We start from the raw sequence: 27,552 nt of genomic DNA, 5'->3' as shown, positions 1-27,552 counted from the left end.
GGCTGCCCAGTGCCCGAGGCTCAGAATGCAGACACGGGGGTCTTAGAAGGCATGGGGTCCTGAGCCTCGCTGCAGTGCGGCCAAACCTGTGAACACGGCACGTTGTACAGGCTGCTAATACAAAACAAATTAGCAAAAAGGCCAACCCGAGACGGGAAACGGCCCGGTGGTGGCCAGGCTGGCAGGAGCGGACAAGGGCAGGATCTGTGTTGGGGTGACGCAGCGTTTTGGAAGGAGGTGGAGGTGCTGCTGCCATACCGTGAGGTCATCCGTGCCCGAGTGGCCTCAAATGTCGTTACCACAACGATAGAGAATCTACCGGGAACCCAAGGAACTTCTGTGAAGGTGGGGGGACGGGTGGTGGTCCCCTCGGTGTCCCCAGCCCCCTGAGGTGCTCCCTTGTGCTCCAGGTCATGCTTCCTATTAGCTTCAAGGTCTCCCCTCAGCAAGCCTTGAACCCCCATCTAGATTTTCCTGAAACGACTTCTAACATCCTGCCTTTTCCTTCACAGCATTTAGTTCTGTCGTGTGGCTTTGTTCAGTTTTTCTTTAACTGCATTTGCAGAGGGTCCCAAAAGCCACTCAGTCACTGAAGTTGCGTGATGTTTGGGGGAGTATTTGTCACCGTTCAGAGTTGAGCTGCAGAGTTACTATTCAGAGAAGGAATAAATTACACTAGAGCCTTTCAGAACAGACTAGCAGGGACGAAAGTTCCAGAAGACTCTGGGGCTTCAGGGAGCTTGGGGGTGACAGCTGAAGGAGCTGGTGGAGTTTGGGATCTTGTTTGTGCTCTGTGATGGGGGGTTGCCTGGATGTGAGATCCCAGAGTTTTTGAGTTTTTTCCTCTCTGAGGAAACCCCGTTAGACTGCACCCACTTCTGCCGCCAGAGCCAGGGCTGAAGTCCCAGGGCATCAGGAAACGGAATTCTGAACTCTCAGCCCTGTGTTCCAGGGAGAGACATATTTTTAGAACTTTGACGTTCACATTCCAGAGGAAGAGCTAGCAATGCTTAGAGGAAAATTGGCTTTCTTCCTGCACCAAGCCAACCAGTCCTGGGATGCGGTTTTTTATTAGTCTGGCTGTTGAGTCTCTGGAACATTTCAAAAAAGGGTAAAGCTCTTCAGGGGAGTGAAGGGTGGGGGAGCGCCGAGGAGGGACGAGGTAAATTGGAGCAGCATTGGAGACTGGATTCTTCCTCCTTAAATGGAAATGGTTTAAATTTCTCTCCCTGATCATAAAAATAATGATGTTTACTATAAAAGAAACCCAGACCGTCCAGAAATTATAAATAAGTAAAAAGGATGGAAATTCTTCCTCCGAGACACAGGTCTGTTGACGTTTTGGTGTGTCTACATTCTTCCGTGGTGTAGTGAGCACAGCGTACATTATTTAATTTAATTTTATTCATACTGATTTAAATTTGTGCATTGAGATAAAAGTCACATAGTATCAAAATCATTTCAAAGCATGGCATTCAGTGTCACATAGATCACTTGCAATGTGGTGTGCACCTCACCTCTGTCTAGTTCCTGAATATTTTCATCACCCGGAAAGGCAACCCCAACCCCGCCTCCATTAGCGGCTTCAGCCCCCCCCAGTGGGGGCACTCCAGGCATGCATATAAATGGGATCAGACTGTGGGGGGCTTCCTTTGTGCTTCTTTGTACCTTTTCACCCCACAGTATATGGTGAATTCGTGTCTACCATGTGGCCCAGTGGCAGAGCTCGATCCCCTCTCCAGAGACCTCTGTGATGATTGGCACGATGGGCAGTTACTACCAAGTCAGCCTGCCTTGATGGCATCCAGGTGTCTGCTTCACCGGGATCTGACTTGGCCAGACAGGCGTGAGCTTCCCACCACGCGCCCACAACTGGCCCCGCGCCCACAACTGGCCCGTCCCTGACCCTTTTCTGAGACGTCACACCAGAAGGCTGTGTCAATCTACCGTGGCCTCCAAAAGTGTTTACCCAAAGAATGAGACAGAATAGCCACCAGGTGCCAAACCTCAAGGGAGTGCTTTCCTCCACAGAAGGCACACAAACCCGGGACCTATCCCGTCAGTACCCAGAATGTATGTTATAGCAAATAGACTTCCCACAAAGGCCTGAGCAGGAAAGAAGATAAAAGATGCTCACAGTGGTTGCTCTGGGGTTTTCTTTCTTTCTTTCTTTTAAAACAAAAGATTTATTTATGCATTCAGAACTGAGGTACAGGCCAGAGGTGTAGGGGTGGAGAGAGGATTCACCAGAGACAGAGTGGGGAGCAGACTAGGCAGACTGACCAAGTACACTGCTGAGGGGAGCAGCGGGCGGGTCAGGAGAGGTCTGCCGCACCATGTGGTCATCTCTGGGGGCAGGGATCAAACTCACACTGAGAGGGTTGTGGCTAGCTTGAAGTGTTGCGTTGCCCCACCTGGGAGGGCCTGCTCTGGGATTTTCATGAAGGGTGTTGTCTGTCTCATTTCTCAGGGATTTGGGGTGCCGTCCTCATCAGTGTGCCATCTGTGTGCTCAGGGACAAAGGATTAGTAAGGGGTGCCCCTTCAGGATCAGGAAGATAGAGAGTGATGGGAATGAGTTCAGAGAAATGGAGGGGCCTGCAAAGGCTTTGACTGTTGACCGTCTCATCTGGCAGGCTGGGAAGCCATTGGGTGGTCAGCTCCCTTTCAAAACTCCAGGGAGCATCCTGTGTTTAAGCCTGCTTAGAGCAGCCCTTTGCATGACATGAAATATTTCTCAAAATATTGAATCCTTTAATCTGGGTCCCTGGGCGAAATCAGTTCTTTATCACCCTCGACCATCTGGTATTTCTACTCCCCGTAAATAACTTGGGAGATTTGACTTCTAAGGTGCTTACCTCTTTTGTTCTCTCCAAAGTCTAAGAAATGACATCTGAATTTTCCTGGCAGAGCAACATCATATTTAAATTGGCCGCCCTCCATGCCCCCTCCTGGGGGTGTCACTGGGAAGTCAGCAGAGGTGGGTGAAAAGTGAGTCACTGCCGATCTCTAGATTCCATTAAGGCCCATAAATGAGGCTTGATGTAGAACGGCCTGGGTGGGAAAATCAGGGGTGCCCTCCATGGAGGCCAGCCAGGTGTCGCATCGGATCAGGATTAAAATGGTGCGGTTCCCACAGGGGGCCAGTGTCATTAATTCCGAAGAAAATGAACTGAGAGCAAGTGGCAGGAGATTCTGCTCCCTGCTAGCAGCTTGGAAATTATTCATGAAGGCACAGAAATTTAGGGGTGTGGGGGACCGGGCTGAGGAGGGACTGGTGAAAAGGCTGAAACAGGAGTTGGACAATCGGAGTTCTAATCACACCTTTTTGGGGGGAAAGAAGGCTCTGATTTCAAACACAAATGTTGATTTGTGTTCATACTTACTTTTCCCTGATTAAAGCATATTTCAGATACATATCTAATATGTATGCACTATATATAAATATGTAAGGATATATTTATAATTATATTTTATATGGGGGAAATGATGAATTCTCCAGGAGTTATCACTAGTGTCCGCTTTCTCCACGTGCCAGTCCCTCAGTCTTGGTGGTTTGGGATTCCAGCTCGCAATGGGCCTGGCCGGGCCGTGCTCCCCAAGCGAGCAGACGCCCCCTGCAGGCCATTGGGAGCAGCGCCGTTGGAGGCACATTCAAGCCTCCTGGACTCACTCACGGAGTCAACACCCCACAGGCCCATTTGTATCTTGCCTTTTTACTTTAAAAACTAACAGCTGTGGCCCTCCCTGATGGCGCAGCGGGTTAAAGCACAGCACTGAGAATCTAAAAGCCGCTTCCGCATGAGTTCGATTCCCGCCTGCCCTGGAGGTGACCACATGGTGCGGCAGACCTCTCCTGACCCGCCCACTGCTCCCCTCAGCAGTGTACTTCATTAATCGGCCTGTTCTGCTCCCCACTCTGTCTCTGGTGTAGCCTCTCTCCGCCCCTGAGCCTCTGGCCTGTACCCCCAGTTCTGTGTGCACAAATAAATCTTTAAAAAAAAAAAAAAACTAACAGCTGTATCATAAATGTTTCCTGTCTTTCAAAACTCCTCATAAGTTCTTCTACTGTTTTTACATTTTTTACTAATAGTATAATAGTTTTATTTTACATCATTTTGTGCCTTTTTCCATCTCAGTTGCAATCCCTGTGGGCTTCCCATCACCAAATCACCCGTGTGCCATCACTGTAATCCAGTGCACTTCTCCTCCCCCTCTTTTTTTATCCCATTCCCCACTCCACCCCGTTTTTACAATTTTTAATGGCCTTTCAATGGAAAAAATATATGTGCATGCTTAAAAAAAAAAGTTAACCATTGTAGAAATATATACCACAAGGAGGAGAAATCTCCCTTGGCTTCAGAACCAAATACTTCTCTCCCGAGGTAATCGTGGGTACATGTTTCTTGAGCGCCCTTGTGCGCCCTTCCAAAGTCGAGTCCCCCACGAGCACATGCCTGTTATGTTGTGTGCATGTGCATGTTTGGGGGAGCCGGGGCCCGGCACACCATCCTGCACCTGCATTCCTGCCGGGCCAGTGCACCTGTGCTCTGCCCAGAGCATCGGCACGTCAGGTCTTATTTTGTGTTTTGGCTAACGCCCCGGGGTAGGGGTAAGGGCTGCGGACACCACGTCGGGGCAGGATTTGGAAATATGGGCTCATGTTCAGGGCAACTGTGTGAGGGACTAAGTAGGTCAGGTTTTAGGTGACCCTCCACAGAATGACCACCGTGTAGCCAGCCCCTGGGCCCAGAAGCAGACCAGGGCCAGCCCCTGAGATCTGCCCACTTGCTGCCCACCAGGTGACCCCTTCTGTCCTGATTTCTCACTCCAGGTAGCAGCTGTGGTTATTTTCAAACTAAAAATGCAAACATCATCAGGGGGTGTCCCCTCATGAGCTGGCTTGTCTGTTCCATACGGTATTTGTGAGATTTATTCAAGTTGTGTGAACTTACCCATTCTTTTTAAAGATTTATTTACTTATTCATTGAGAACTGGGGTACAGGCCAGAGATGCAGGAGGTGGCGAGAGGATTCACCAGAGACAGAGTGGGGAGCAGAACAGGCAGATCGACGAAGTACACTGCTGAGGGGAGCAGCGGGCGGGTCAGGAGAGGTCTGCCACGCCATGTGGTCACCTCCGGGGCAGGCGGGCATCGAACTCATGCGGAAGTGGCTTCAGCTTCTCAGTGCTGTGCTTTAACCCGCTGTGCCACCAGGGACGGTCGCACTTAGCCATTTTTTCTTGAGACTTGTAACGTCCCAAAGCTTTATATAAACATGTGGATGATAAGAAACAAATATGTTGATAGGCATGCCTGTGTGTGTGTGTGTTTGTATGACACTCAGGAGCCTGTTACACATGCCTGCACACACATAGTCTGTGGAGCGACATTACCATCAGACTTTCCTCCAGCATCATAGATCCTTTTTGCTTCTGGTGGCTTTTCATCCCTCGCATTTGGGGGCTGTTACAAAGAGAAACAGCATCTTTTGATCTTCCGAGCAACCCACTGAGGCTGTTCAGCTATAGTCACGACTGGACTAGAGGCCTAGGCCGGCCCAGCAGTTTGTCCCCAGCATGCACTCAGGGGTGAGAAGTCCCGACCCACTGGCTGCAGCTGCACCCAGCTCATGCTCACGTGCTGTCTTCCTGCAGGCCAAGGAGGTGGGCGCCCCCCGGCAGTCCCATGCTGACCACTGCCCTCCACCGCCGCGGTCGCTGCCTCCTGGCGCTTGCCAGGCTGCGCGCTGCCAGGCCGACTCGGAGTGCTCACAGCACCGGCACTGCTGCTACAATGGCTGTGCCTACGCCTGCCTGGAGGCTGTGCCACCCCCGCCAGGTAGGTGCCCCCGGGCCTGGGGAGCTGGGGCGGGCAGCGGGCACCACAGGTGAAGCGTCCTGCTCTGCCCATAGGTGACTGACATGAAGAAACAGAGCTGAGCTAAAACTGAGGGTGCTTCGGGTGGGGACCCCCGGGCAGGCACCCCTGGGGCAGGCCACATGTAAGATGGGCACTAGCTGCTCACGGAGCGAGGTCGAGGGATGTGCCTGTGCTGAGGGCTGCTGCTGACATCACTGGCCTCCACGCCCGGACTGTGACTCCTCCTGTGTCGATGGGGGCTTCTCACAGAAAATCCAGATTTATGACGTTAGTTAAAAATGTACCACCACGCTCCTGGGCCAACACTCACGCAGTGTCAGGTGCTCCCATGCCCTCAGACCCCTTCAGTTCCCCCACGCACCCACCCAGCTGACTCCCTTGGCTCATGATGCCTGGCCCTGGAGCACCTGCTCTCAGTGACCCAGCGACCTGACAGCGGGGTGGGGCCAGGCAGACTCCTGGTAAACCCACTGGCTGCCTCAAATCCCTTCACCAGTGAAACCCACCGCAGTGAGAACAAGTATCTTCTGGACGCCCCCAGAGGAGCTCCATTCTGGAGGGACGGGAGGGAAGGGTGTCGGGGGCCGGCCCCGATCACGGGCTGTCAAGGGCAGGGCCTTCAGGTGGGAGCGGCGTAGGTGAGCGGAGATTCCTAGAAAGGGGAAGGGGAGCAGGTGTGAGGAAGACACGGCAGTCGGAGTTGAGTGCGAGTCTTCCTGCCTATTTTTTAGCAGGTCTTTATTTATACTGTTTAGCAAGTAGTTAGTTACAATAATGCATCAGGTAAGTTAATAAGAAATCAGCATAAAAGTTCCAAAGGAAGAGGGGAACAGTGCATCCTCTTCCTGACACTTTATGGCACACTAGTCTATACATCTTTGTGATAATTTTCATGTATACGGATGTTTATGACTCCAAAGGATAAGGGGTCTGGGAAATTTAGGGATTTAGGGGTCCTAGGGAAGGCATAAATTGTGTTAGCAGAGTCATCAGGGATAGTCGAAAGAAAAGTTAATGGCTAACTTAAGGCTAGCAGAGAGTAGCTAGTGTTTGTTTTAGGAAAAGGTTAATTAAGACTAGCAGGGAGTAGTTAGTGATTGTTTAAGAAAAGGGTAAATTAAGAGGAAGTCACATAGTTATACATTAAGCAAAACCTATGTCAATAATGTTAGGAAATTGTCTATGGGTCTTTATGCCCTGGGAGTTTTATCAGAGGTTTGCTTTTTGTCTCAAAAAGACCAAGGAAGGGCCCCATGAGTCTTGATGCTCAGGGGGGGTCTTATCTCTCCTGGAGCTTGCCTTTTGTCTCCAGACACAGAGGAATTTCCTGCCCTGGGGTGGCTCATACTTTGCCGGGCCAGGTAGCCAATTTGAAGTTAAGACAATCCATTTGCAAACTGTTGCTCAAAATATTTTTGATATTATGATTATAGAAAAAAGGGAGGTCATAACACAAGTTAGCAATGGAAATTCTGATTTTTCAGAGCATTTCCTTTCCATCCAGAATTTGTCGGTCGACAGAAGTTGCATAGCTTATGTCAGAAGGGGACAGTGGGGGATGCTGAGGTGGGTAGGCGCCTGCCTGCCGTGGGGTGGGGCAGGTGGCTGCAGGGGCCGGGGAGGCTGCAGGGGCCGCGGCCTTCATGACCAGAGGTGCTCTGACAAGGCAGCCCCAGTCCTCCACCCAGATTGAGGCAGGAATGACCACGCTTTCCTTTCTTTGGTCATGCGATGACAAGGGACTCTGCATCCTTAAATAATGCTCAAAATGACTAACTGTGCTGTGATCAGCCTCGGCGGCTGGGGAGGCTCTCACCAGCCCCTTTATAAGAAAGGCAAAACGCGCCCCCTCCTGGTGAAAAGGCACATAAAGACACTCCCCTCTGGGTGGGCACTTCAAAACAGGCTGCCCTTCCTTTGGACTTCGTCTGGGCCTAGGAATTCCAGCCTCAGCTATGGAGGGCAGGGCTTACACACTGATCAAACACACACGCACATACAGTTAGATATACCTAACCGTGTGCTTTTGAGCAGTGTGTACACTGTGCAACTGTCCAGGGGATTCCTAATAGCCTTGCCATACATCATCACACAGCTCCATGGGTGGTGAGTCTGTGATGTGTCCTGTTTTAGAGCTGAAGACACTGGCACAGAGACGATAAGTCGCTTGCTCATGGTCACACTTCAGGAGTTTCAATTCAGTCTCCCGACTGGAGAAGTGTCTATTGCCTATGGCAGGGGCGTGGGGGCACTGGGGCTATTTGTGGGATCCCCTGCTGCACAGAGCATTCTTCCTCCAGACACACACAAACTCGCTTCCTCACCCCCAGATCTCTGGGGTGAGCAGGTCACTTGAGCTATACAAGGCTCTGTCCTGAGTGCCGCTCCACTTCTTCGCAAGCTTCCTTTGAATCTCTCCACAGAGAACCTGAGGCAAGGACTTGGGTGCAGGGAGTTTTTTTGTTTGTTTGTTTTTTCAGCAGGGCATGTCAGGAAATTCAAGTGAGGGAGCAGACAAGGGAGAGCCTGGGTTTCCAAGCCTCTAGGGGCCTGCAAGTTGATGCAAGATGATGGTGGGACCTGGAGCAAGTTTCAGTGCTACAAAAAAATGTAGTTAAATATACATGTTTTCTCCTGCTGAGAAGGATGGAAATAATCAATATTAGTACAGCTCCTCTTTGATAAAAAACAGCTTGAGCAGCATTTTCTCACACACAGTTCAAGGTGATGGGGAGAGAAGGGAAGACCCAGAAGAATGGCAACAGTGGCTGCGAACCCTGTCATGTGAACCCTTGAGCTGGGGAGCTGCTAGCCACTGCCTTGCTCTGTTGTTCCCCTCGCTGCCTGAGCCACCAGCTCGTCATGGCCTCGTGCCCTGTGAAAGCCAGACCAGCCAGCATTTTCATTAGCGCCCACCTGTGCTCTCTGCACATCCCCCCTCTTTTAAGATTTGTTTATTTATGGTTACAGAACTGGGGTACAGGCCACAGGTGTGGTGGGTGAGAGGATTCACCCAGAGACAGAGTAGGGAGCAGAACAGTCAGAATGATAAAATACACTGCTGAGGGGAGCAGTGGGCAGGTCAGAAGAGGTCTGCCACGCCATGTGGGCCAGCTGCCTTGAGCTGCAGTGGCTTCGGTCTGGGTGGCTTCATAATGTAGTGTGTTAACCCGTTGCACCACCAGGGAGTCCCCACCCTCTGTTTTGTCATGTTGTGGAATCAAACTAAAGCACCCAGACCACTTTCATTTGATCTCCAAAGTGCTTACAATGAAAACACTGATTGCCAACATTGCAAAAGTAGATTTTTTATTAAAGCACTCAGAGGCTGTGGGACCAGTAGGTGTGTTTGGCCAGGGCTGACCACCAGGTGGCACATGCAGGCAGGAATGCTCTCCTACCTGGCCAGCTTTTCTGAGCTTTGCTATCTAAGAGGCATTTGGACTTTCGGCCTCTGTTTTCGTTTGAAGACCCTCCTGCCCATTGCTTAGATAATGCTTCCTGTTGAAGGTGTATGGTTAGCAAACAGATTACACATGCACCAAAAAGACCCACAAACCCAGGGGCCCAACCTCTTAGGCATGTGGTCACTAGGCCGAGGAGACAGGTGGTCAGTAGCACCAGTCATCAGGGACCCAGTTTTACCCTATTTCATTGCTCTGCCTGGTCCATGTGGCTCCCACCTGCAAGAGGATTGAGGGGCAAAAGCAAACAGGCATGAATGCCAGGGCTGGACTGGAAGCTGCAGTCTCACCCCTGCTTTTATCCCATTGGCCAGAATGAGGTCACGAGGTCACACCTTGCTGCAAGGGAGGCTGGGAAATGTCGTCTCCAGCTTAGCCACCCAGCACCCAGCTGTAACTCAGAGGTTCTATTACCAGAAGGAAGGGACACATGTCTGCTGGAGAACCATAGCCATTGCTTTTGCAGGGACTTCTGTGTTTGTTGTGAAATACAGGCTTTCCCACCCCTGGGGATAGCCTGAGAGGGCTTGATTTAACTCTGGATGGTTTAGTTTTAGACTGGCTGGTGCAGCCGAAACCTCGATGGCTGGGTGGCAACGGCTGGCTCCTGGATGGCCCCGAGGAGGCACTTCAAGGTACTCCCCAAACCTGTTCTGAGCCAGGATCCCCCTTCTCTGCACTTCACAGATGACTGATACCCAGGCCCATCTCTGCCCTAGCCTCTTAGGAGGCTGTCTGTCAAATTCTCAGCCCTCTGGCTCCTCCCAGCCTTAACACAGAAGAGGAGAAACAGGCCCTCCGCATTCCCAAAACAGAACAGACCTGTTGTCCCGGGAATGGGTCTCCTTCCTGGGTGGAGACATGAAAGGGCGGGTGCTTGAGGCTGGTTCGCATCTCTAAAATCTCAATAAGGGCTTCACTGCACCTTAATGCTGAGGCCTCCTGGATTGAGCAGTTTCTGGGAGGAATGACAGGTCCAAGGGCCCGGACAATTGCTGGGGTGTGAGTGTGTACACTGGGTGTGTGCAGCGGTGCTTGTGACTCTCCAGCCTCTGTGATCCTGCTCTGGCTGTTGGGGTGTGCAGCAGGGATGGGGTGTGCCACTGTGTGGGTGTCGCTGTAGCTGTGTGTTGGGATTTCTGTGCATCTGTGTGCATGCACGTGAGTGTGTGTGTGTTAGCACCTGTGGGCTGGTGAAATGTGTGTCAGGATTTGTGTATGGCACAAATGGCCATATGTCTGTGTGCACAGGATCCGTGTGTGGGTGAATGTGTCTGTGTGACAGGCACAGGGGGCTGGGTGTGAGTCTGTGTTTCAGGGTGTGTGGGTGACCGTATTGTGCATGCCTGTGTGCGTGAGGGGTATTGGGACCACGTGACTTTGGACTGTGCATACCCATGTGTGTGGACAGCATTCCACTATGAGTGAGACCCAAGGAACTTGGGGTGCAGACGAGATGCAGCCCCTTTGGGTAGGTGTGTTTCCTGAGGACAGCATGGGGGTGCAGCAGGAGCTGTGTCTGAGGCCCTGGCTGTATTCCTCCCCCAGCAGAGGCATGCAGCACCACGGAGGATGGGGCGGAGCCACTCCTCTGCCCCACAGGCTACGAGTGTCACATCCTGAGCCCTGGTGACGTGGCCAAGGGCATCCCCAACCACGGACAGTGTGTCCGGCAGCGCCAGCAGGCAGGTAAGTGTGGGCTTCCGGCCTTGCCCTTGGCTCTCCCCTGGCCCCCACCCTTGCAGAAAGCCAGTCCCTGAGGCTGGCCGAGAGCCCCCAGGCCCCCCTGCCCTGCATCTCCTGCTCCATCTTGCTCTTCCGCCTCCCACTGGGGGGGCATCCTTGGGGTCAGTTGCTTCCAACCTGAGTCACTTTGGGGGGCTTCTGAGGGTTCATTTCAATCCTACATGTAAAGCTCTCAGAGCAGAGCCAAGCAACCAGGACATTTCATACCCATCTGTATGTCTGTTTAAAATGGTAAAGAATCTGACTTGCCTGAGAATCCTCAACTTTCCAGGACCATCACGAACACATTGTGGAATGACATTTGTCCAACAGCAGTTGGAAAATGCTGACAGCCGTCTGTGAAGACACTGGTTCTCCAGCTTTTCGGGCTCAGGACCACTTTACACTCAAAACATGTTGAGGACACCATAGCGCTCTCCCCTGGGGGCTGTGGCTCCTGTGTTTACCATGGTAGAGACTAAAGCAGCGGCATTAAAAATATTCATAGAGGCCCTCCCTGGTGGCACAGCGGGTTAAAGCACAGCACTGAGAATCTAAAGCCACTTCCGCATGAGTTCGATTCCCGCCTGCCCCGGAGGTGACCACATGGCGCGGCAGACCTCTCCTGACCCGCCCTCTGCTCCCCTCAGCAGTGTACTTCGTCGATCTGCCTGTTCTGCTCCCCACTCTGTCTCTGGTGAAGCCTCTCACCATCCTTGAGCCTCTGGCCTGTACCCCAGTTCTGTATGAATAAATAAATAAATCTTTAAAAAAAATATGCATAGAAAACAGCAAGGATGAACGTGTGTAGTGAGCGGGAAACATTTTCCTGCAAAGTAGCTCCATTTCCTGACACACACGCAAAAGCAAGAAGAGTGCTGTTGTTTCGCATTTTTTGAAATTCTGACATGAGAGCCAAGAGAACTGGAGTCTTACATCTGCTTCTGCATTTGATCAACCGCAGCGTCACACGTCATGTAGCCGCTGGAAAATTCCACGGCACACTCGTGAGGCTGAGAGGAAAAAATGAAATGACTCCTCGGTATTATTAATTTCTCTCCTTTGTTTTCCAGATGGGCAGTTCCTACGGCACAAATTTTTCAAAGAGAACCCCGGTAAGAAGCCTTCCTTTGCAGAGGGCACTAGAAGGGCAACGAGACCGAAAACCCCATGGAATGGCAGGAGAGCGGCAGCGTGACGCTGCCGTGCAGGGCAGTGACACCGTCCTTCCAGGAGCTTCCACGCTGTGCCATGTCGGGACAGGTGGAGGGGTGTGAGATGCTGCTGCAGTGAAAGCCTCTCCTCCAGCCTGCGCGGTCCTCCATCCTCCAGGGGCATCTGACATGGCCGGAGTTGCCACTGGGAGGGTCCCAGCAGGGGCAAGGCCTGGCACCAGACCCAGCTCGGGGTCCAGAGGGGGCGTTAAGATAGGGATGAGGGCAGCAGCTCAGGGGTGTCTCATGGGAGACAAAATGGGAACTAGAGTGAGGCAGAAGCCCTGCTGTCTGATGGTGGCCAGGCAGATGAGCCAAGGAGGGACTCAGGGAAATATGAATTAATGCTAAACGTTAGCACCTGGAACTGACCCCTTAAGCACTTCCTACTTCCATTCGATCTGCCTCACGCCCTTGTTGCCGCCGGACCTCCACTCAGTCAGCAGCTGACCCATCTGTCCACCTAATACCCTGTGAATTCATTCGTTCACGCTCACCCTTCCAGCTGCCCTTCCACCCATCCTGTGACTTATTCAATCACATTCATTCACCGGTCCATCCAGGTCCCCTCACCCATTCTTCATGTTATCTCGTAATAACAGCTGGTATTGCTGAAGCATACGTCTTCACTCTGTGCTGGGGCGGGCCAGCCCCTCCCCTCCTGAGCTAACATCAAGCCGATAGTCCCAACACCAATAAAGCAGAAGCAGCTATTTAGTGACACTAGTGAGGGCCGCTTGAGGTCACCTCCAGGCCACCTCGATTGGCATGTCAGGAAGCCTTCCCTAGGGAGGGCCATCTAAAGCCCACTCTGGAGAACACGGGGCGGGGAGGGGTCCAGACACAGCAAGCTGCAGCCCCTGAGGCAGGAGGCACCTGCCGAGCTGGGGGAGTGTGGGCAGGTTGCGAGGTACAGCGTGCAGTGGGCATGGGGTGACTGCTCTGGGGAGGGGGTGAGGAGGCCAGAGTCCAGGTCTGCACTGGGGAGCCTAGAGCGGTTGTCGGCACACCTGCCTGACAGAGCCCATCTTTCTTGCAGAGGGTGACTCCAAGAACGTGGCAGGACACGGAAAAGGGCCGCAGCGGTGGCCTCGGTAAAGCGAGGACCACCAGGTCAGCTGGGGGCGTGATGTGCGCACCTGGGGGTAGGTTTGGGGCTCTCATCAGTGGGAGAGGAGGAGCAGGGCGTTTGGGCCACCTCGTTCCTCAGAGACGGTGTGAGCACAAGGGAAAAGTTTCTAGACCCCTCTGTCCACACTGAAACACCGGACAGGTTGTGGATATCCCTTCCATCTCTGGGCCGCCTCAGAGCCCTCGAACGCAGGCGCACACGTGCTCCACGCCCCACAGAGTCTGTCCCTTCCACTGGCACAGCCCGTGAGCGCCAAGTCTCTGACAGGCAGGTGCCAGGCACTCGTTCCGTGGCGTCTCCCGCCAGCTGGGGTGAGCAGGGGTAGAGCCGGGGTGAAACGGTGAGTAAGAATCCCCGCTTGACCCTCCCATGCCCCCGGCCGCTACCCCTGGGGTGGACATCTGAGTTGGAGACTCAGCAGGTCAACAAGCGAACCACACAAAGTGACCAACTGAGGCAGCTGTTGTGAAGGAACAGGACAGGTGGGCCGTGGAAAGCAGGTGGGCAGAGAGCTGCTACAGGTGGGATCCGGCGAGGCAGCTGCAGGAGGTGACGTCGGAACTAGGGCCCACGTGAGATGGGCTTGTCTCGGGGAGACCAGCAGGCGCAGCCAGAAGGGCAGGAAAGATCTTGACTTCTAGGAGCCACAGACGCAGCGGGGAGGCCGCACAAGGTAACCAGAAGGCCCATGCCTTGTGGCAGACAGAGGCTGTCCCTCAGGTGAGGGGCAGGGAGACGCCAAGGGCCACGGGCAGGAGCCACCAAGGACTCTGATTCTCAACCGCGCAAACCTGGGTGCGCATGCGCGCTTGCCCTGTGCCACGGACGTCTCGGCGCGCGTAACAGAAGCCCGCGAAAGCAGGTGGCTGCCACCGACAGGCACAGCTCAGGTTTCAGACGCCGGTTATTCAGGTGGCGTCCTCCAGGAGCCGGAGTGCCCTGGGGCTCGACGCCAGCGTGTCTATTACCTGCTGATGACAGCGCAGTCCTGGGCAAGGGTCAGACCCCGAGGACCCACCCAGAAGCTGCCCGGGGATGCTCTGGCCCAGAGAGCAGAAGGCGAGCGGTCGCGAGCGCAGTGGAGGGTGGACCCTCAGCCCAGTCAGGCCCGGCCTAGAGTGCTGCTCTGCCTCTGCCACGGGGCCTCAGCAAACCGCGTTGCCTCTCACGCCTCAGTTTTCTCATCTATGAAATGGACGTGGTGAAGGGTACATAGGAGCATATGCCGGTGAAGACTTGAAGTCAGTTAGGAATTTACCCTGCTGTTTCCAGTAGAGGAGGAGGGTTGGGGGGACGGCTCTGTGACCCCATGTTCTGCCTCACAGCAGCTGGGCTCACATTCATTCCTTTGCTTCCTTTCCAGCTACTCTGAAAGAACACCCCTTCTTTTTCTGCTCAGCCTTGGAAACAGTTGGGTAGAGATGATTTGACCCTCACATGCCCAGCTCAGCAGAGCAGGACCTCAGAGGTACTTAGAGACAGGACACCTGGGTCTGAACCCCAGCATTGCCCTCCCCCAACAGGGGCCTTTGTGGGAGCCACTAACGGGCACCGGGTCCCTGTTCTGACGTGCCGGGAGCGAGGCCTTCCTGAGCCCCAGAAGTCCACTTCCAACTCTCCCCTGGAAGAGGGTGCCGCCTTCACCAGCTGAGGAAACTCCTTTCTGCGACAGAGTTCAGTGTCTTGGTTATCCACAGCTTTCTCTAGACCCGACTGTGGGAGACAGGTGTTTGCCCCGAATGTCTTCAAAATAAACTCACCGCTCACAGAATGGAAATGAAACCCACTCACGCCTGCATCACCATTTTAACCCGTGGACGGTTCTCTGATTCCTGTTTCTTGCTTGGCCTCACCATGTATGACCCTCACAAGCCCTGATAAAGAGAATATGGACACCCTCCTTTGCAGTTGTGGAAATTCAGCCTCAGGGAGGTTTTAAGAAAGCTACGGGGAACCACACAGCATGAAAATGGTGGAACCGGGCTTGGGACCAGGGCTGCTGATGCCCAAGTCTGGGGGTTCAGCGTCTACTCTGTCTTAGGCCCAGCTGGTCATCCTCAGCAAGTTACCAAACACCCCCGAGGCTTGGGGTACACACTTCTAAAGTGTTGGTGAGAACACAAGTTTGTTATGAACTTAAGACCATCCAGGTGAGAATAAATTAGGGAATAGATGCAAATCCCAGAGCAGGGTGGGGTAGTGGAAGCCCAGAGAAGGGTGAGAACTGCCTTGGCCCTTGGGGAGCCACAGCCCACTGGAGAATCAGACAAGCAAGAGACTCCCCCTGGATGGAGGATGGGGTGGGGGGCATTGAGGGGGGGCTTCATGGAGGCAGTGATAAGAGTCCACTGTGCTTACTGTCTGAATGGTCTGGGAAATACGTGGCTGGTGAGGGGGTACCACCTCTGTGTGGTTTTCACCCAGGGGCCTCATTGATGGTGTTTTGGGCCAGGCCATTCTTAGCGTGTGTGTTTGGGCCAGGGGGCATCCTGTGTACGTTAGGATGTTGAGCAGCACCCACTAGGTGCCATGAGCACCTGCTCCCCAGTCTCCAGACCTCACTATAGGACCCCTGGACCCACAGCTGCGACCCCCTCCTTACCCCCCCACCTCCCCACCCCCACCCCCGTTGAGATCCTCTGGCTGGAGCCTACATAATGAGCCTCTAACTTGTGTGACTTCATCCCTCAGTACATTCCCGTGGGGCATTTTCCCTTAGGCTCCTGGTAATCAATTAACTTTCCCACTCGCTCTCACTGTTCACTCACAGATTCATGCCTCCATCCTGCCAAGAGAGGTTTGCCAGGTCTACTTAGATTCTTGGCCTCTCTAGGGGTGTTCTCCTCACCTTCCACGTTGCTGAGGTGGGGCACGCCTTGGCCCCCGAGTGGGACCGAGCACACACAGGAGGCATTGACTGCGCAGGTGGAAACTTCAGGCCCCGCAGAGGAGCCAGGTTCGGGGAGAGGCTAACGTCACTGTGCTCCGGGGACTCAGGGCGCCCTGCCCGTGGAAAGCTGGGGAGACTGAAGACTCCAAGGGGGAAGGGCCTGGGCGGAGTCGATCTATCTATGTCCTCAACCCACCTAATTCCTCTGTTTTCCTTCTGATGTGGCTCCACCACGACCCCCAGTCAAAGCCTGTGTCAGCTGAGTCTAGGTAGGTTTTTAGTAAGTTGGAAGTAGAAATGAAAGCATCACATCAGCCTGGCTTTCTTTGCAACTACACATACAGTGTGGCTGTCATGTGTCAGCCTGTGTGGCTGTGTGGCCGGGAATGCCAGGGCCATCACCCAACAATGCACCATCCCTGACTGAAGGGGTCACCCTGAGGGCTGGGGATGGGGGTGGGGGCCAGGTACAGCCCTGTCTGAGGTGGCTGTATGTCTCAGCTTTGACCCCAGAAAGGCATCTCGCTGGGAGCCAGTCCAGCCCTTCCCTGTCCCTGATGGGCTTGGAAAGCAGGTGATGGTGTGTCTCACCTGAGCTAGGTCTGAGCAGAGGTTCTGCTGGCGAGGGCAGGAGAGAGCACTAGGCACCCTCAGAGCTCTGCACCCCTGAACTGAGACCTTCTCTGAGTCTCGGTGTCTGCTGCCGTGGAACAGGAGTAATTCCTGTCGTGCGTTCCACCAGACAGCGGGGTGCTTGGAGGAGCCTGTCCAGGTCTCCCCAGAAATAAGAGGCAGATGCACACCCTGGGGGTGAAGGGGCCAAAGGTCTGGAAAATACTTGGCCATGGCCACCTGCCCTTTGCATATCAGTATAGGCTCTCTGGCTCTGGGAAGACACAGTTCAGCCCACTCTGGGGGGAGAAGTGAGCCACACTAGGCTGGGGATGGGACTTGAGAGGCACCAGGTGGAGGGAGCCTGTGGGCAGTGAGGGCCAGAAGTCACGGAACTGCAGGCTGCCACCTGGCTGGACAAATGGGTGCCGGAGCTGGGGAAGAACAAAAGTGGGGAGGCGTGGGTAGGAATTTAAACAGGTGCCAGCCGCTCACCTCTTTGAACCTGCCCTTCAGTGGGAAGCCGCTGAAGGCCAGCCCGGGGCTTTTAATCTCATTTGGTGCCCTGTGCCCCTGAGCAGAGTTGGGATCCCCAGTATACGCGCCACCCAGGACTCCCATGAGTGGGACCCTTGCAAGGGGCGAGCCCCTGCCCGAGAGGCACGGCCCTGCCAGGCTGGGTCAGGGCAGAGTGAGCCAGGGTCATTGTGACTTTGCATTGTCTTTACAAAGCCATTACTTTACAAAGCCATTGTGACTTTACGAGGTAAGTGCTACGTGTCTAACACCTGCTGTCTCCTCAGTACCCGGCTTGGAAAGATGCCATTACTATCGACGTGGATAGCAGAGAGCACCCAGGCTCTGGGGGTGAGGGGAGGAGAGTTACCTCAAGGCTGTGCAGCTACTAGCTGGAGCAGTCAGGCCTTTATTCCTCCACGAAATCGACATGGTTCACTCTGAACACTTTCAAACTGCGTAAAATGGTCCAACACAGCTAATGGTCGCTATTCTCATCTTTAGGCAGGAGGGGGAGGTGGTTGTTTTTCACTTTATTTCAGAGTAGATTCCAGACATCAGATGCATTATTTGTGAGGACTTCAGAGGCTTCTTGGGCTCCTGAGGGTTGATAGATTTTTAAGGTACCCGTAAGGTTGTGCTCTCAGGCACAGGAAATTCACGTCAGAACCACCACACCTTGCACTGGGGAGTGAGCAGACAGACCCAGCCCAGTCCTGTTTGAACATCCATTGCTCACAAGGGCAATGGTTCCTAAAGTGACCAGCAGCATCAGCAACACCAGGGAACTCCCTAGAAATAAATGCAGGTTCCCAGACCCCACCCCAGACCTGCTGAGCCAGAAGCTCGGGTTGGGCCGAGTGGTCTTTGAAAGCCCCCGTGCTTCCTGGCAGGACCAGGCTGCCCCGGAGAAGGCTGTGGGACTGGGGCGGTGCCTCTGAAGTCCTCACAAGAAACGCAGATGGCATGTGGGTGGGTTTGGGGTCGGTGCTGGTTCTGGTTCTTCCTGAACCAGGGCTACTTAAAGACATCTTTGTTTCTTCCCTTAAGAAAACACAGCATGTTTTGTGAACATTCTGTACAGGGACAAGGTAGGTGGCCCCGTTGACGTGGGGATGAACTTGAAGCTAGTCACCAGGGGCTCATTGTCTGAGCAAGGTCTGGATAAACCTCTCTGAAGGGAGTGGGTGATTTGGGGGTGCCCTTGCAGTTCCTGGCATTAAATGGGTTAGAGATGCTCTGGCTCAGGGAATCCCTGTGAGGTAATAAGGCTACAGGGAACAGCAAGAGATGGTGAGAGAGGAGCCCCGGTTGCCCCGGGCGACAGGCTCCCCAAAGTCCCAGATGGAGAGCTGGAGGGTCCCCTGAGCTGCAGCAGCTGGGAGGCCTGTGGGAGCCTCCGGAAGGTTCTTGTCACCCTAGGGCCCAGCAAGGGACAGGAGGCTGGAGTTGTGGGGGGACAGTCAGGGAGTTGTGGGGAGCCTGGATCGCTGGCGGGGCGCAGCAGGGTGCTGAGCGAACACCATGAGGTTGTCCCGGCCTGCTTGTCCCCAAGACTCAGGAACACAAGCTGCATAGTGTTCATTTAAATAGAGCTCGTTCTCAGGAACCTTGTTTCTTCCCTCCCTCTACTGAGAGAAGATATGACTGCCAGTCAAACAGCAGCACCCCCGCCAACCCCGAAGGGACAGTGCGCGTAAGGGTTTCGTAGAGTTCAAGGTATGTGCTCCGGGGGAGTTTCATTTAAAAAAATGCTTTATGCTTGCTGGCCCCACCTGCTGAAAAGGTATAGAAAGAGCATGTGCCTCTGTAACCTAACACAAGTCTGTGATCGTGAAATACCACTTCCTGTTTAAAAAAAAAAATTGCAATGTGGGGTTTCTTGGACTAATGGCGGGCTCCAGGGCTTCCAGACCACGCTGGGCTATTTCATTCTTCCAGGTAGCCAAGGGCCGTCAAAGGGAGGCCCTGGCATTATGCCAGCAGAACGCCCCTGGCCAAGGGTGTGGCAGTCGGGAGCTGTGAAAGGGCGATGTCCATAGGGTTGAAGCCGTTCACAGAAGTCTTTTGTAAAATGAGTGGATCGGGGCTCACCATCAGAGGATGAGGGGCTGGGTCGTCATGCGAACTGCTCTGAGGAAGGGGTCTGGCAGTGAGTGCCCTGCTGTGCCCCTGCGTTGGTAAGCAGCCTTTATGAATGTATTCCGACTGGCCGGTGTAAAGTGCAATAGCCCTCGCCCCCATGAGCTGAAGTCTGGACACTGGAGCCAACAAGAACTCACATCACTAACAGAGAAACCAGATTTCAGAGCCCGCTGTGCAGAGAGTACAGGAGCAGCGGTGCTGCCAGTTTGCAGGGGGTTCTGGGGACAGAGAACTCTGCAGGGGGCATCAGGAGTTTGCCACCCACAGTCATGGTATGTGGGCGTACCAGGGCAACACACCCAGCTTCTTGACAAAATTAAGGGGGAAGGGAGGGTTGGAGGAGCATTGAGCAGAAGCATAGCCCCCAAACACCTGTATCCCAGCCCCCAGAACCTGTGACTAGGTGACCTCACGTGGCCCCACAATCTTTGCATCTGTGATTGGGTTGAGCCCTTGTGTGGGGAAGAGGCGCCTGGAGGACCCAGGTGGGTGTAACGGACTCCCAGGCATCCTCATAGAAAGGAGGCTGGTGGGTCAGTCTAGGCTCACCCTCACTCCCGTAGGGAAGCTGGAGGAGGGACTCCTGAGGTTGAGAACCCATGCGGGTCACTTCCAGGGGCTGGGAGACACCCGGGGGTGTACTTTGCCCTTGAGCCCCTGCGAGGCTGATTCCCACACCTGCCTCCAGAGCTGGAGAGAGTCTGGGTTGTTACAAGCCCATAAGTTTGCGATCCTCTGTTCCAGCAACTACGGGGAATGAAGGCAGGTGGAACCTCGTAGGTTAAAGAAATGTAAAGAATGTTCACAGTAAAAACACAGGCAAGACCAGGCGAGAGCATCTAGGAGCCTGAGGAGGAGTGTGGGAGCCAAGTCAGGCGGGCATGGGGGTCGGGGGTGGTCAGAACCGCTCTTTTGTCCCAGCTGGGCTTCAGAGGGGTCACGGATACCTCAGATAAGCTGTTCCTTTGTCGCAGGTGGCTTCCTGAGACCCATCTTGCACTTAAGGGGAAAGGCAGGGACGACGGAGGGATGATGAGTGGTGCAGCAGGTGCGACCGCAGGTGGAGAGGAGGGACCATGTTCCATGGTCTGCTGAGGTTTCTTTCAAGAGGTGGGCACACAGGCCGGTCTGCAGAGCTCTTGGCTGATATTATGCACCAGCCCAGGGCAGAGTGGACTGGTCAGCCCATGGAGTGCTGGTGGGCATGGAAGGATTTGTCCTGCCTACAGCCGAAACCCAGGGCAGCAGTTACCTGGGTGACTGCCCGTGGGTCCCCAGCATCCCCTCTCCTGCGAAAAGTAGGACACTTTGACAGGACAGATAGGAAAAGGACATCTCCCGTGGGGGTGTTGGAATGTTGCGAAGAGGAGGCGGCCTGGTCCCTGGCAAGGCTGTTCCCCGGGCAGGACCATGGCAGTATGTCCTGCTTTCCTGGCTGCCCACACCTGCATTCCCAGGCTTGTGACCCGACAAATCTGGGCCCTTCTGAGCCCCCTTCCTGGAGTCCGCCTCTGCTGTTCACAGTTGGGTGATTTCTGACAGTTCAGCCAAATAAGACTTAGTGGGAACCAAACCAAACAAAAAGTCAGTGTGAAGGAGTGGACTGTTTAGAGAGACATGAGCTTGTTTGCTTTTTAGTTTTTGAAGTTCTTTTTTTTTAAAAAGATTTATTTATTCATGCATACAGAACTGGGGTACAGGCCAGAGGTGCAGGGGCAGTGAGAGGATTCACCAGAGACAGAATGGGGAGCAGGACAGGCCAACTGATGAAGGACACTGCTGAGGGGAGCAGAGGGCGGGTCAGGAGAGGTCTGCTGCACCAAGCGGGTCACCTCCGGGGCCAGGGACCAAACTTGCACTGAAGCGGCTGTGGCTAGCTTGCAGTGCTGCGTCCTAACCTGTTGCATCACCAGGGAGGGCCCACTTTTTGAAGTTCCATCTCATGATGCTGAATGAATAGAATAGTGGATTTTCATTAAAACAACCTAGGAAGCATTTAAAACACCAGCAAAATATATACTAGTGTAGTGACTTGGGAGGCTGGGCTTTCCCCAGGGGGCAGTGGTTAGCCACTCCGCTCAGCGCAGCCAGCAGGCCTCAGGCTGGGCATTGCTGCCCCCCTTTCTCTCTTCGGCGGCTCCTGCTGAGCATCATTACTTTTCTGTTGTAACCTTGCAAGACATAAGCTTGCAAGTGGGGTGATGCGCGACCGACTCTCAGATGTCTGTGGTCAGTGACCGAAGGACTGGCCCAGAATGGGTTTGTTTTCCTGGGTCTGTGCCACCACCCTTCCGGGCCACCCTGACGTTCCCACTGCCACGGCTGGGATCACACTGTGGCTCCCACCGGCCACTCGGTGCCAAGGCCCCGCCACCAAGCAGGCTCCGTGGCGGACCTGACCTGCTGCTGTGTGTGGCTGTGGACACCTCAGGTGTGGCTGCACTCCCTGGGCCTGCCCAGTCTCCCTGGAAGCCCTGAGTTCTACAGACCTGCTCAGGACCAGGTGATTCTTACTGGTCTTTCATGGCCACCTGCAAGGTGCTTTCAGACACATGAGAGGCCGAGAGTGCAAGCCGAGAGCCATGGCCCAGGCACTGGCCGAGACAGCAGAGGCCTGGCTCTGGCCCTCCGGGAGGGTGTCCCGTGGAGGCTGTGGTACAGTCTCTCTCCCTCCCGGCCACTCCACCTCCACCCCGCAGAGGGCATTTCCTCCCAGGAGGCCAAGTGCTGGCTGCTGGGGTCACATGGCCAGCTCTCAGGTGTACCCACTGGAGCCCAGGTTGCGCAACTGCAGACTCCAGCCCCCTCCCCCCAAGGATGCCTGTATGCTGCAGGCCTGGCTCTGCAGTGCCTGGTGGGAGGTGTCTTCCCTGACCCTCCCTCCAGCAGTGACACGGTCCCACATGAGTGACACTGTCACAGGCCATGTGGTGGCACTCCAGCAGCCGAAGGGCTCTTGGTGGGCAGGGACGGTCTAATTCATCTCTTCCAACACCCCACTAGGTGCAAGCACAGTAAGTTGTTGGGGAAGAGGTAATCTTCCTGTATCTGTCTAGATCCCTGTGGTTGCAAAATAACTAAAATTGACACAAGGGAGATTGGCAAAAGATAAATTTTAATTACATAAGCCCAGAGGCCCATTCATTGAATAATGGAATTGGTATCTGTTCCTCCAGTGAGATGATTCAGTCTCTAGAAAAAGGGTAATAGATTTAGGGGGGATAACAGAACAGGTGCCTCCTTAAAGAAAAGGGGAACGTTGCAGGGTCTAGCTATGTAAGCATTGAAAACAGACCTCAGGAACCTTCCAGGCTGGGGAGACCAGGCCGCCTCCCCCTCCCAGGCTGCAACAGAACTCCATTCTGTAAGGCGATAGGTAACTAGATCAAAAAGGCCTCTTTCTTGGATCTTCTGTCTCTTAATTTCTTCCAAATCAAAGTGGTCAGCCGGCCACTGGGGCACATCCCGGGACAGCCTGGCCCTGGCCCTGAGTTGCTCACCACAAGACCCTTGAGCCCTGTTCTGAAATGAATGGGGCGCTTCTGAGAGGGGCTGGGGTCCTCGCTGGTGCCTTACCTGCAGTCCCAGCAGGTTTGTGACTAGTGGAAGAATGAATGAGTGCGTGAGTGCGTGAACGAGCGAGTGAGCCGCCTCGGAGGGCAGCGTGACGGTCAAGCGTGCAGCTCCTGGGACTGCAGGGGCTGGGTCTGACTTTCCGTCTCCTTAACTGTGTGGCTGAGGTCCAGGCATCTCCGACTCTGACCTAGACCCAGTTCCCCAGAAGCAGAACCTGAGATGAGACTCAAGGGCAAGTGATTTGTCAGGAGGACCTTCTGGCAGAGGCTGTTGAGGGAAACCTGTGGTTTCCCCCAGGTTCAGCTGGCTGCAGGGAGCTTGGGAAAGGCTGATCTGAATTGTCTCTGGGGGAGAGCCCAGCAGCTGTGCTTTCTGCTTTCGGCCTCCCCAGTCCTGGTTCAGGGAAGCCCCAGGGCCAAGAACATGTCCAAATGCTTTGTTCTCCTGCTTCTTGCCTCCAAAGACAGGTGCAGGAGGTTAGAAAGGGGGACCCCCAAGTGAGGAGTAGAAGAGAAGATCTGGGTGGAGATCTCATCATCTGCTGCAGCTTCCTTGTCTAGAAAACGGATGCTGGCAGCAGATAAGCTCATATTACAAGGATCAGGTGAGTAGGGAGCCTGGGAGCCAGCCCGCCCACGTCAGCAGAGCTGTGGGCTGGTGGTTATCACCCTGTGCAAGCAAGCGCTCTCCTCTCTGTGGGATCTCGATAAATATTTGTTGAATGCATGAACCAACTTTCCTACTGGTTAAACGGGTACAAGGCGACGCCCCAGCTGGTTATCAGAGATCCCTTTGTGTCCAGCTCCAGGAACGCCACGGAGGGAGGAAGCAGCCACAGCTACCCCCACCGCCCTGGAAGCAGGCCCCAGGCCCATCTCCTCCTCTGGGGGCCTGCTGGTGCCTGGGCATGGCTACTCTCTCGGGGTCACCTCCCTTCATTTCTCTGTGGCCAAAGCTCTCAGGAGCTCTTACTAGACCATCAGCTCAGCCAAGTGTCCAGCACCCATGCTGTGCCAGGCCCCCTCCTGGGTGCTGGGGAGTACAGAGGCCCGCTGTTGTGGCGCTGACCGCCGGCTCGTGGCAGTGAAGGGCTTCAAAGGGCGAACCTGGACAAGTCCATAAAGTCCGTGGATAGAACAGGAGCTGTATTCTTATTTTTCAAGTTTAAAAAAAAATATTTATGCATACAGAACTGGGGTACAAGCCAAGGTGCAGGGGTGAGAGGATTCACCAGAGACACAGTGGGGAGCAGAACAGGCAGATCCATGAAATGCACTGCTGAGGGGAGCAGCGGGCGGGTCAGGAGAGGTCTGCCGCGCCATGTGGGTCAGCTCCAGGGCTGGGGATCAAGCTTGCACTGAAGCGGCTGCGGCCAGCTTGCAGTGCTGCATCCTACCCCGCCGCGCCACCAGGGAGGCCTGTTTCTTAAGCTTTTTATGGAAAATTTCAGGTGCGTGGAAGCTGCACTGCTGGCCCCGTGGCCCCCACCCCTGTAACTTTGTCCTGTATAACTTTGGGGCCATGTGAACATCAGGACACAGTTGGGGCTGCATGTGGGTGTGTGGGTTCCTGTCATCTGATCTCACATGTAGATCTGTGGCAGTGCCCGTTCCATCGGGCCCCAGAACTGCTCCATCAGCACCACTGGCACCTCCGCCCAAGGCTGCCAGCCACCGTGCTGCTGTCTGCCTCGGTTGCCTTTATCAGGTCAAGACGGCTGTGGAAATGGGGTCCTACCACAGGGGCCTCTGGAGATTCGCTGTCTTCACCAGCTTTCCCCGGTCCGCGCACCCCAAGCTGTCTGCCCCATCATGGGTCATGGCTGATTCCTTGTTTGGGGTGCCTTGCTGGTCTCCTGGCTGTAAAGGAACTGTTTCTCCCTTGGTCGCAAACCCACATTCCTTGGGTACATACCTGAAGACTGTAAACACCTCGTTTCTCATCCAATGTTGAGCTGATTTTTCTTTTTTAAAGAGCATTTTTTATTTCATTCTTTAAAAAAAATATATATATATATATATGTTTATTTTTATGTCATTTTGTGCATTTTTCCATCTCAGTTGTAATCCCCTTGGGCTTCCCATCACCAAATCACCCATGTGCCATCACCACAGTCCAGTGTATTTCCCTCCCCCCGCTGTTTTTGATCCGACTCCCCACTCCACCCCCCACAAAACGTCTCTGGTATATAGCTGTTCATTATTATCAGTATTTTCTCGCCTGTTCTGTTATATCCCTGCTATGAGAGAAAGCATCTGGTATTTTTCCTTTTCGTTCTGGTTTATTTCACTCAGTATGATCTTTTCCAGTTCTATCCATGTTGCTGCAAAAGACATGTGTTTCCCTTTTGGTTGCTGAGTAATATTCCATTGTGTATATGTACCACATCTTTTTAATCCAGTCATCGATTTTTGGGCATTTGGGCTGTGTCCATGTCTTTCCAATTATTAATAAAGCAGCAATCAACATGGGGGTGCAGGTGTCTTTTTGAATCAGTGTTTTTGTGTCTTTTGGGTATCTACCTAGGAGTGGGATTGCTGGGTCGTAGGGAAGCTCCATGTTTAGCAGTTCGAGGAACCTCCAAACAGTTTTCCATAGTGGTTGTACTAGTTTGCATTCCCACCAGCAGTGCAGGAGAGTTCCTTTTTCTCCACATCCTCGCCAACATTTGTTGTTGCTAGTTGTTTGAAGATGTGCCATTCTCACTGGGGTGAGGTGGCATCTCATTGTGGTTTTAATTTGCATCTCCCTTATTACAAGTGATGTTGAACATTTTTTCATACGCTTGTTGGCCATCTGCATTTCTTCTTTGGAGAAGTGTCTTTTTAGCTCTTTTGCCCATTTTTTGATGGGGTTATGTTTGTTGAGTTTCATTAGTTCTCCGTATATTTTTGTGATCAATCCTTTACTGTTAGTTTTGTGAGAGAAATTTTTTTTCCCAGTCAGTGGGATGTCTGTTTTGTTTTGTTTTATGTCTCTTTTGCTGTAGAGAAACTAAAGAGCATTTTTTCATTGAAGCAAAATTTACCCATAGAAGCATGTATGTGGTGCCTTGACAGGTGAACAGGACAGAGTGGCAGGAGGATGGCTGCCCCTGGGGTGCATGGGAAAGCACCCATGGGAGGGACATGTAGTCCAGGCTTGAATGGGGACAGCAGGCCCTATAATCTGGGGGGACTGGAGGGGGAGTATGTGTGGCTAGGGACCCGTGGAGTTCAAAGGCTGGAGGCTGGACTCAGCTCAGGTGGTTTTGCAAACAATCAGGAGGTGGGGTTGCCAGGGCAGAAGGAGTGGGGTGGCAGATGGGGCCAGATAGTGCGGGGCTGGTCTTGCCGCCAGGGCTCCCCAACCCAGGGTGGGATGCTGGGTTCCCGGAAGTGATCCCAGGAAAGAGCAGGAGGGAGTGGGGAAGCAAAATGGGAGGGTGTGCTGTCACCACACTTACCCCGTGGCACCGATTCCGACCCTAGGGGGCTTCCTGGGAAACAGGGAGGAGCAGGCCTCAGAGCTTGTACCCCACTTTGCCCCCTGCACCCCTGGTGATGCAAACCCACCGAGGGGTGCGCTGACTGCTATGTTCGCTCGCCGCCCAAATGTAGGAGACTTGGAGACGCAAAAGAGACTGAAGCAGGATCCTGGGGTCTGGTATCTGAAGTCTGTTTATCAGGACTGCCCATGTGTATATATAGGGTCTGTAGGTGCAGGGAAAAACAGGAAATGTGCCCTACACAGGGGGTGGGGTGCATGTTTGTACGGACCTGGGACTTCTTGTAGCTTCTGCTTGACACAAAGTAGTGGGCTGCAGCTGTTTGCAGGACAGAGTGACTGTGCTCTGCTGGCTTGTCTGTTGGCCTTACTGGGGGGTGTGCTCACCCATGCACAACACTAGCCAGGGCGGACAGGTGCACTTGAGGTCCTGCAGAGTTAGCCACACCCTGGTGTTAGGGAGGTTGATCCAAGACTGTGTGGTGGGGACACAAACTCCTTACAATCTCTTCTTACCCAATGAGAGTACCTCCCAAGACCCCAGTGGACCCTGAAGTGGCTACCACCCAACCCTAGTGAGACCTTGTGGCTTTCTGGGGCCTGCACAGCTTTGATAATGCTTCATTTGTAAATTAGGCACAGCAAGAGATTAGCAGTTACTAATAACCAAATAGAATGATTGTAGCAATATGTAGCAATAGACTGTAGGAGAAGCTATATGATTGTGGTGTCTCAAAAATTGATTGTCCATAACGCATTTTCAGACCTCAGGTGCAGAAAGCTTAGAAGCCCACTCACCCTCTCTCAGGGGGCTGCTGTGTGTGGGCCCAGGGTGCCACGATGACATCCTTGAAGTGAGGGGTGCAGCCAACCACCTCCACTCGAAGGTGTGCACACCCCACTGCTGTG

At 53.7% G+C, this 27,552-nt stretch overlaps 1 protein-coding gene across 2 annotated transcripts in view; it reads left to right on the top strand.

Moving 5' to 3' along the window:
• The window catches only part of WFDC1 (WAP four-disulfide core domain 1), a 19,462-nt gene extending 4,153 nt beyond the window's left edge, over positions 1-15,309 (top strand). Inside the window, exons 2-7 of one of the 2 annotated variants that reach the window (XM_012730443.1) lie at positions 5,658-5,841; positions 9,899-9,982; positions 10,896-11,036; positions 12,146-12,187; positions 13,326-13,399; positions 14,782-15,309. In XM_012730443.1, the coding sequence (XP_012585897.1) occupies positions 5,658-5,841; positions 9,899-9,982; positions 10,896-11,036; positions 12,146-12,187; positions 13,326-13,384 (510 nt within the window). In that variant the 3' untranslated portion in view covers positions 13,385-13,399; positions 14,782-15,309. Of the gene's footprint in view, positions 1-5,657; positions 5,842-9,898; positions 9,983-10,895; positions 11,037-12,145; positions 12,188-13,325; positions 13,432-14,781 lie in introns of both variants that reach the window. The other variant, XM_012730442.1, reaches the window with a different exon arrangement.
• The last annotated feature ends 12,243 nt before the right edge of the window (positions 15,310-27,552 follow it).

This window comes from Condylura cristata, unplaced genomic scaffold (genome assembly GCF_000260355.1).
Source record: "Condylura cristata isolate star-nosed mole 26May11 unplaced genomic scaffold, ConCri1.0 scaffold00028, whole genome shotgun sequence".
NCBI lineage: Eukaryota > Metazoa > Chordata > Mammalia > Eulipotyphla > Talpidae > Condylura > Condylura cristata.
This window is presented reverse-complemented; position numbering and strand designations above follow the sequence as displayed.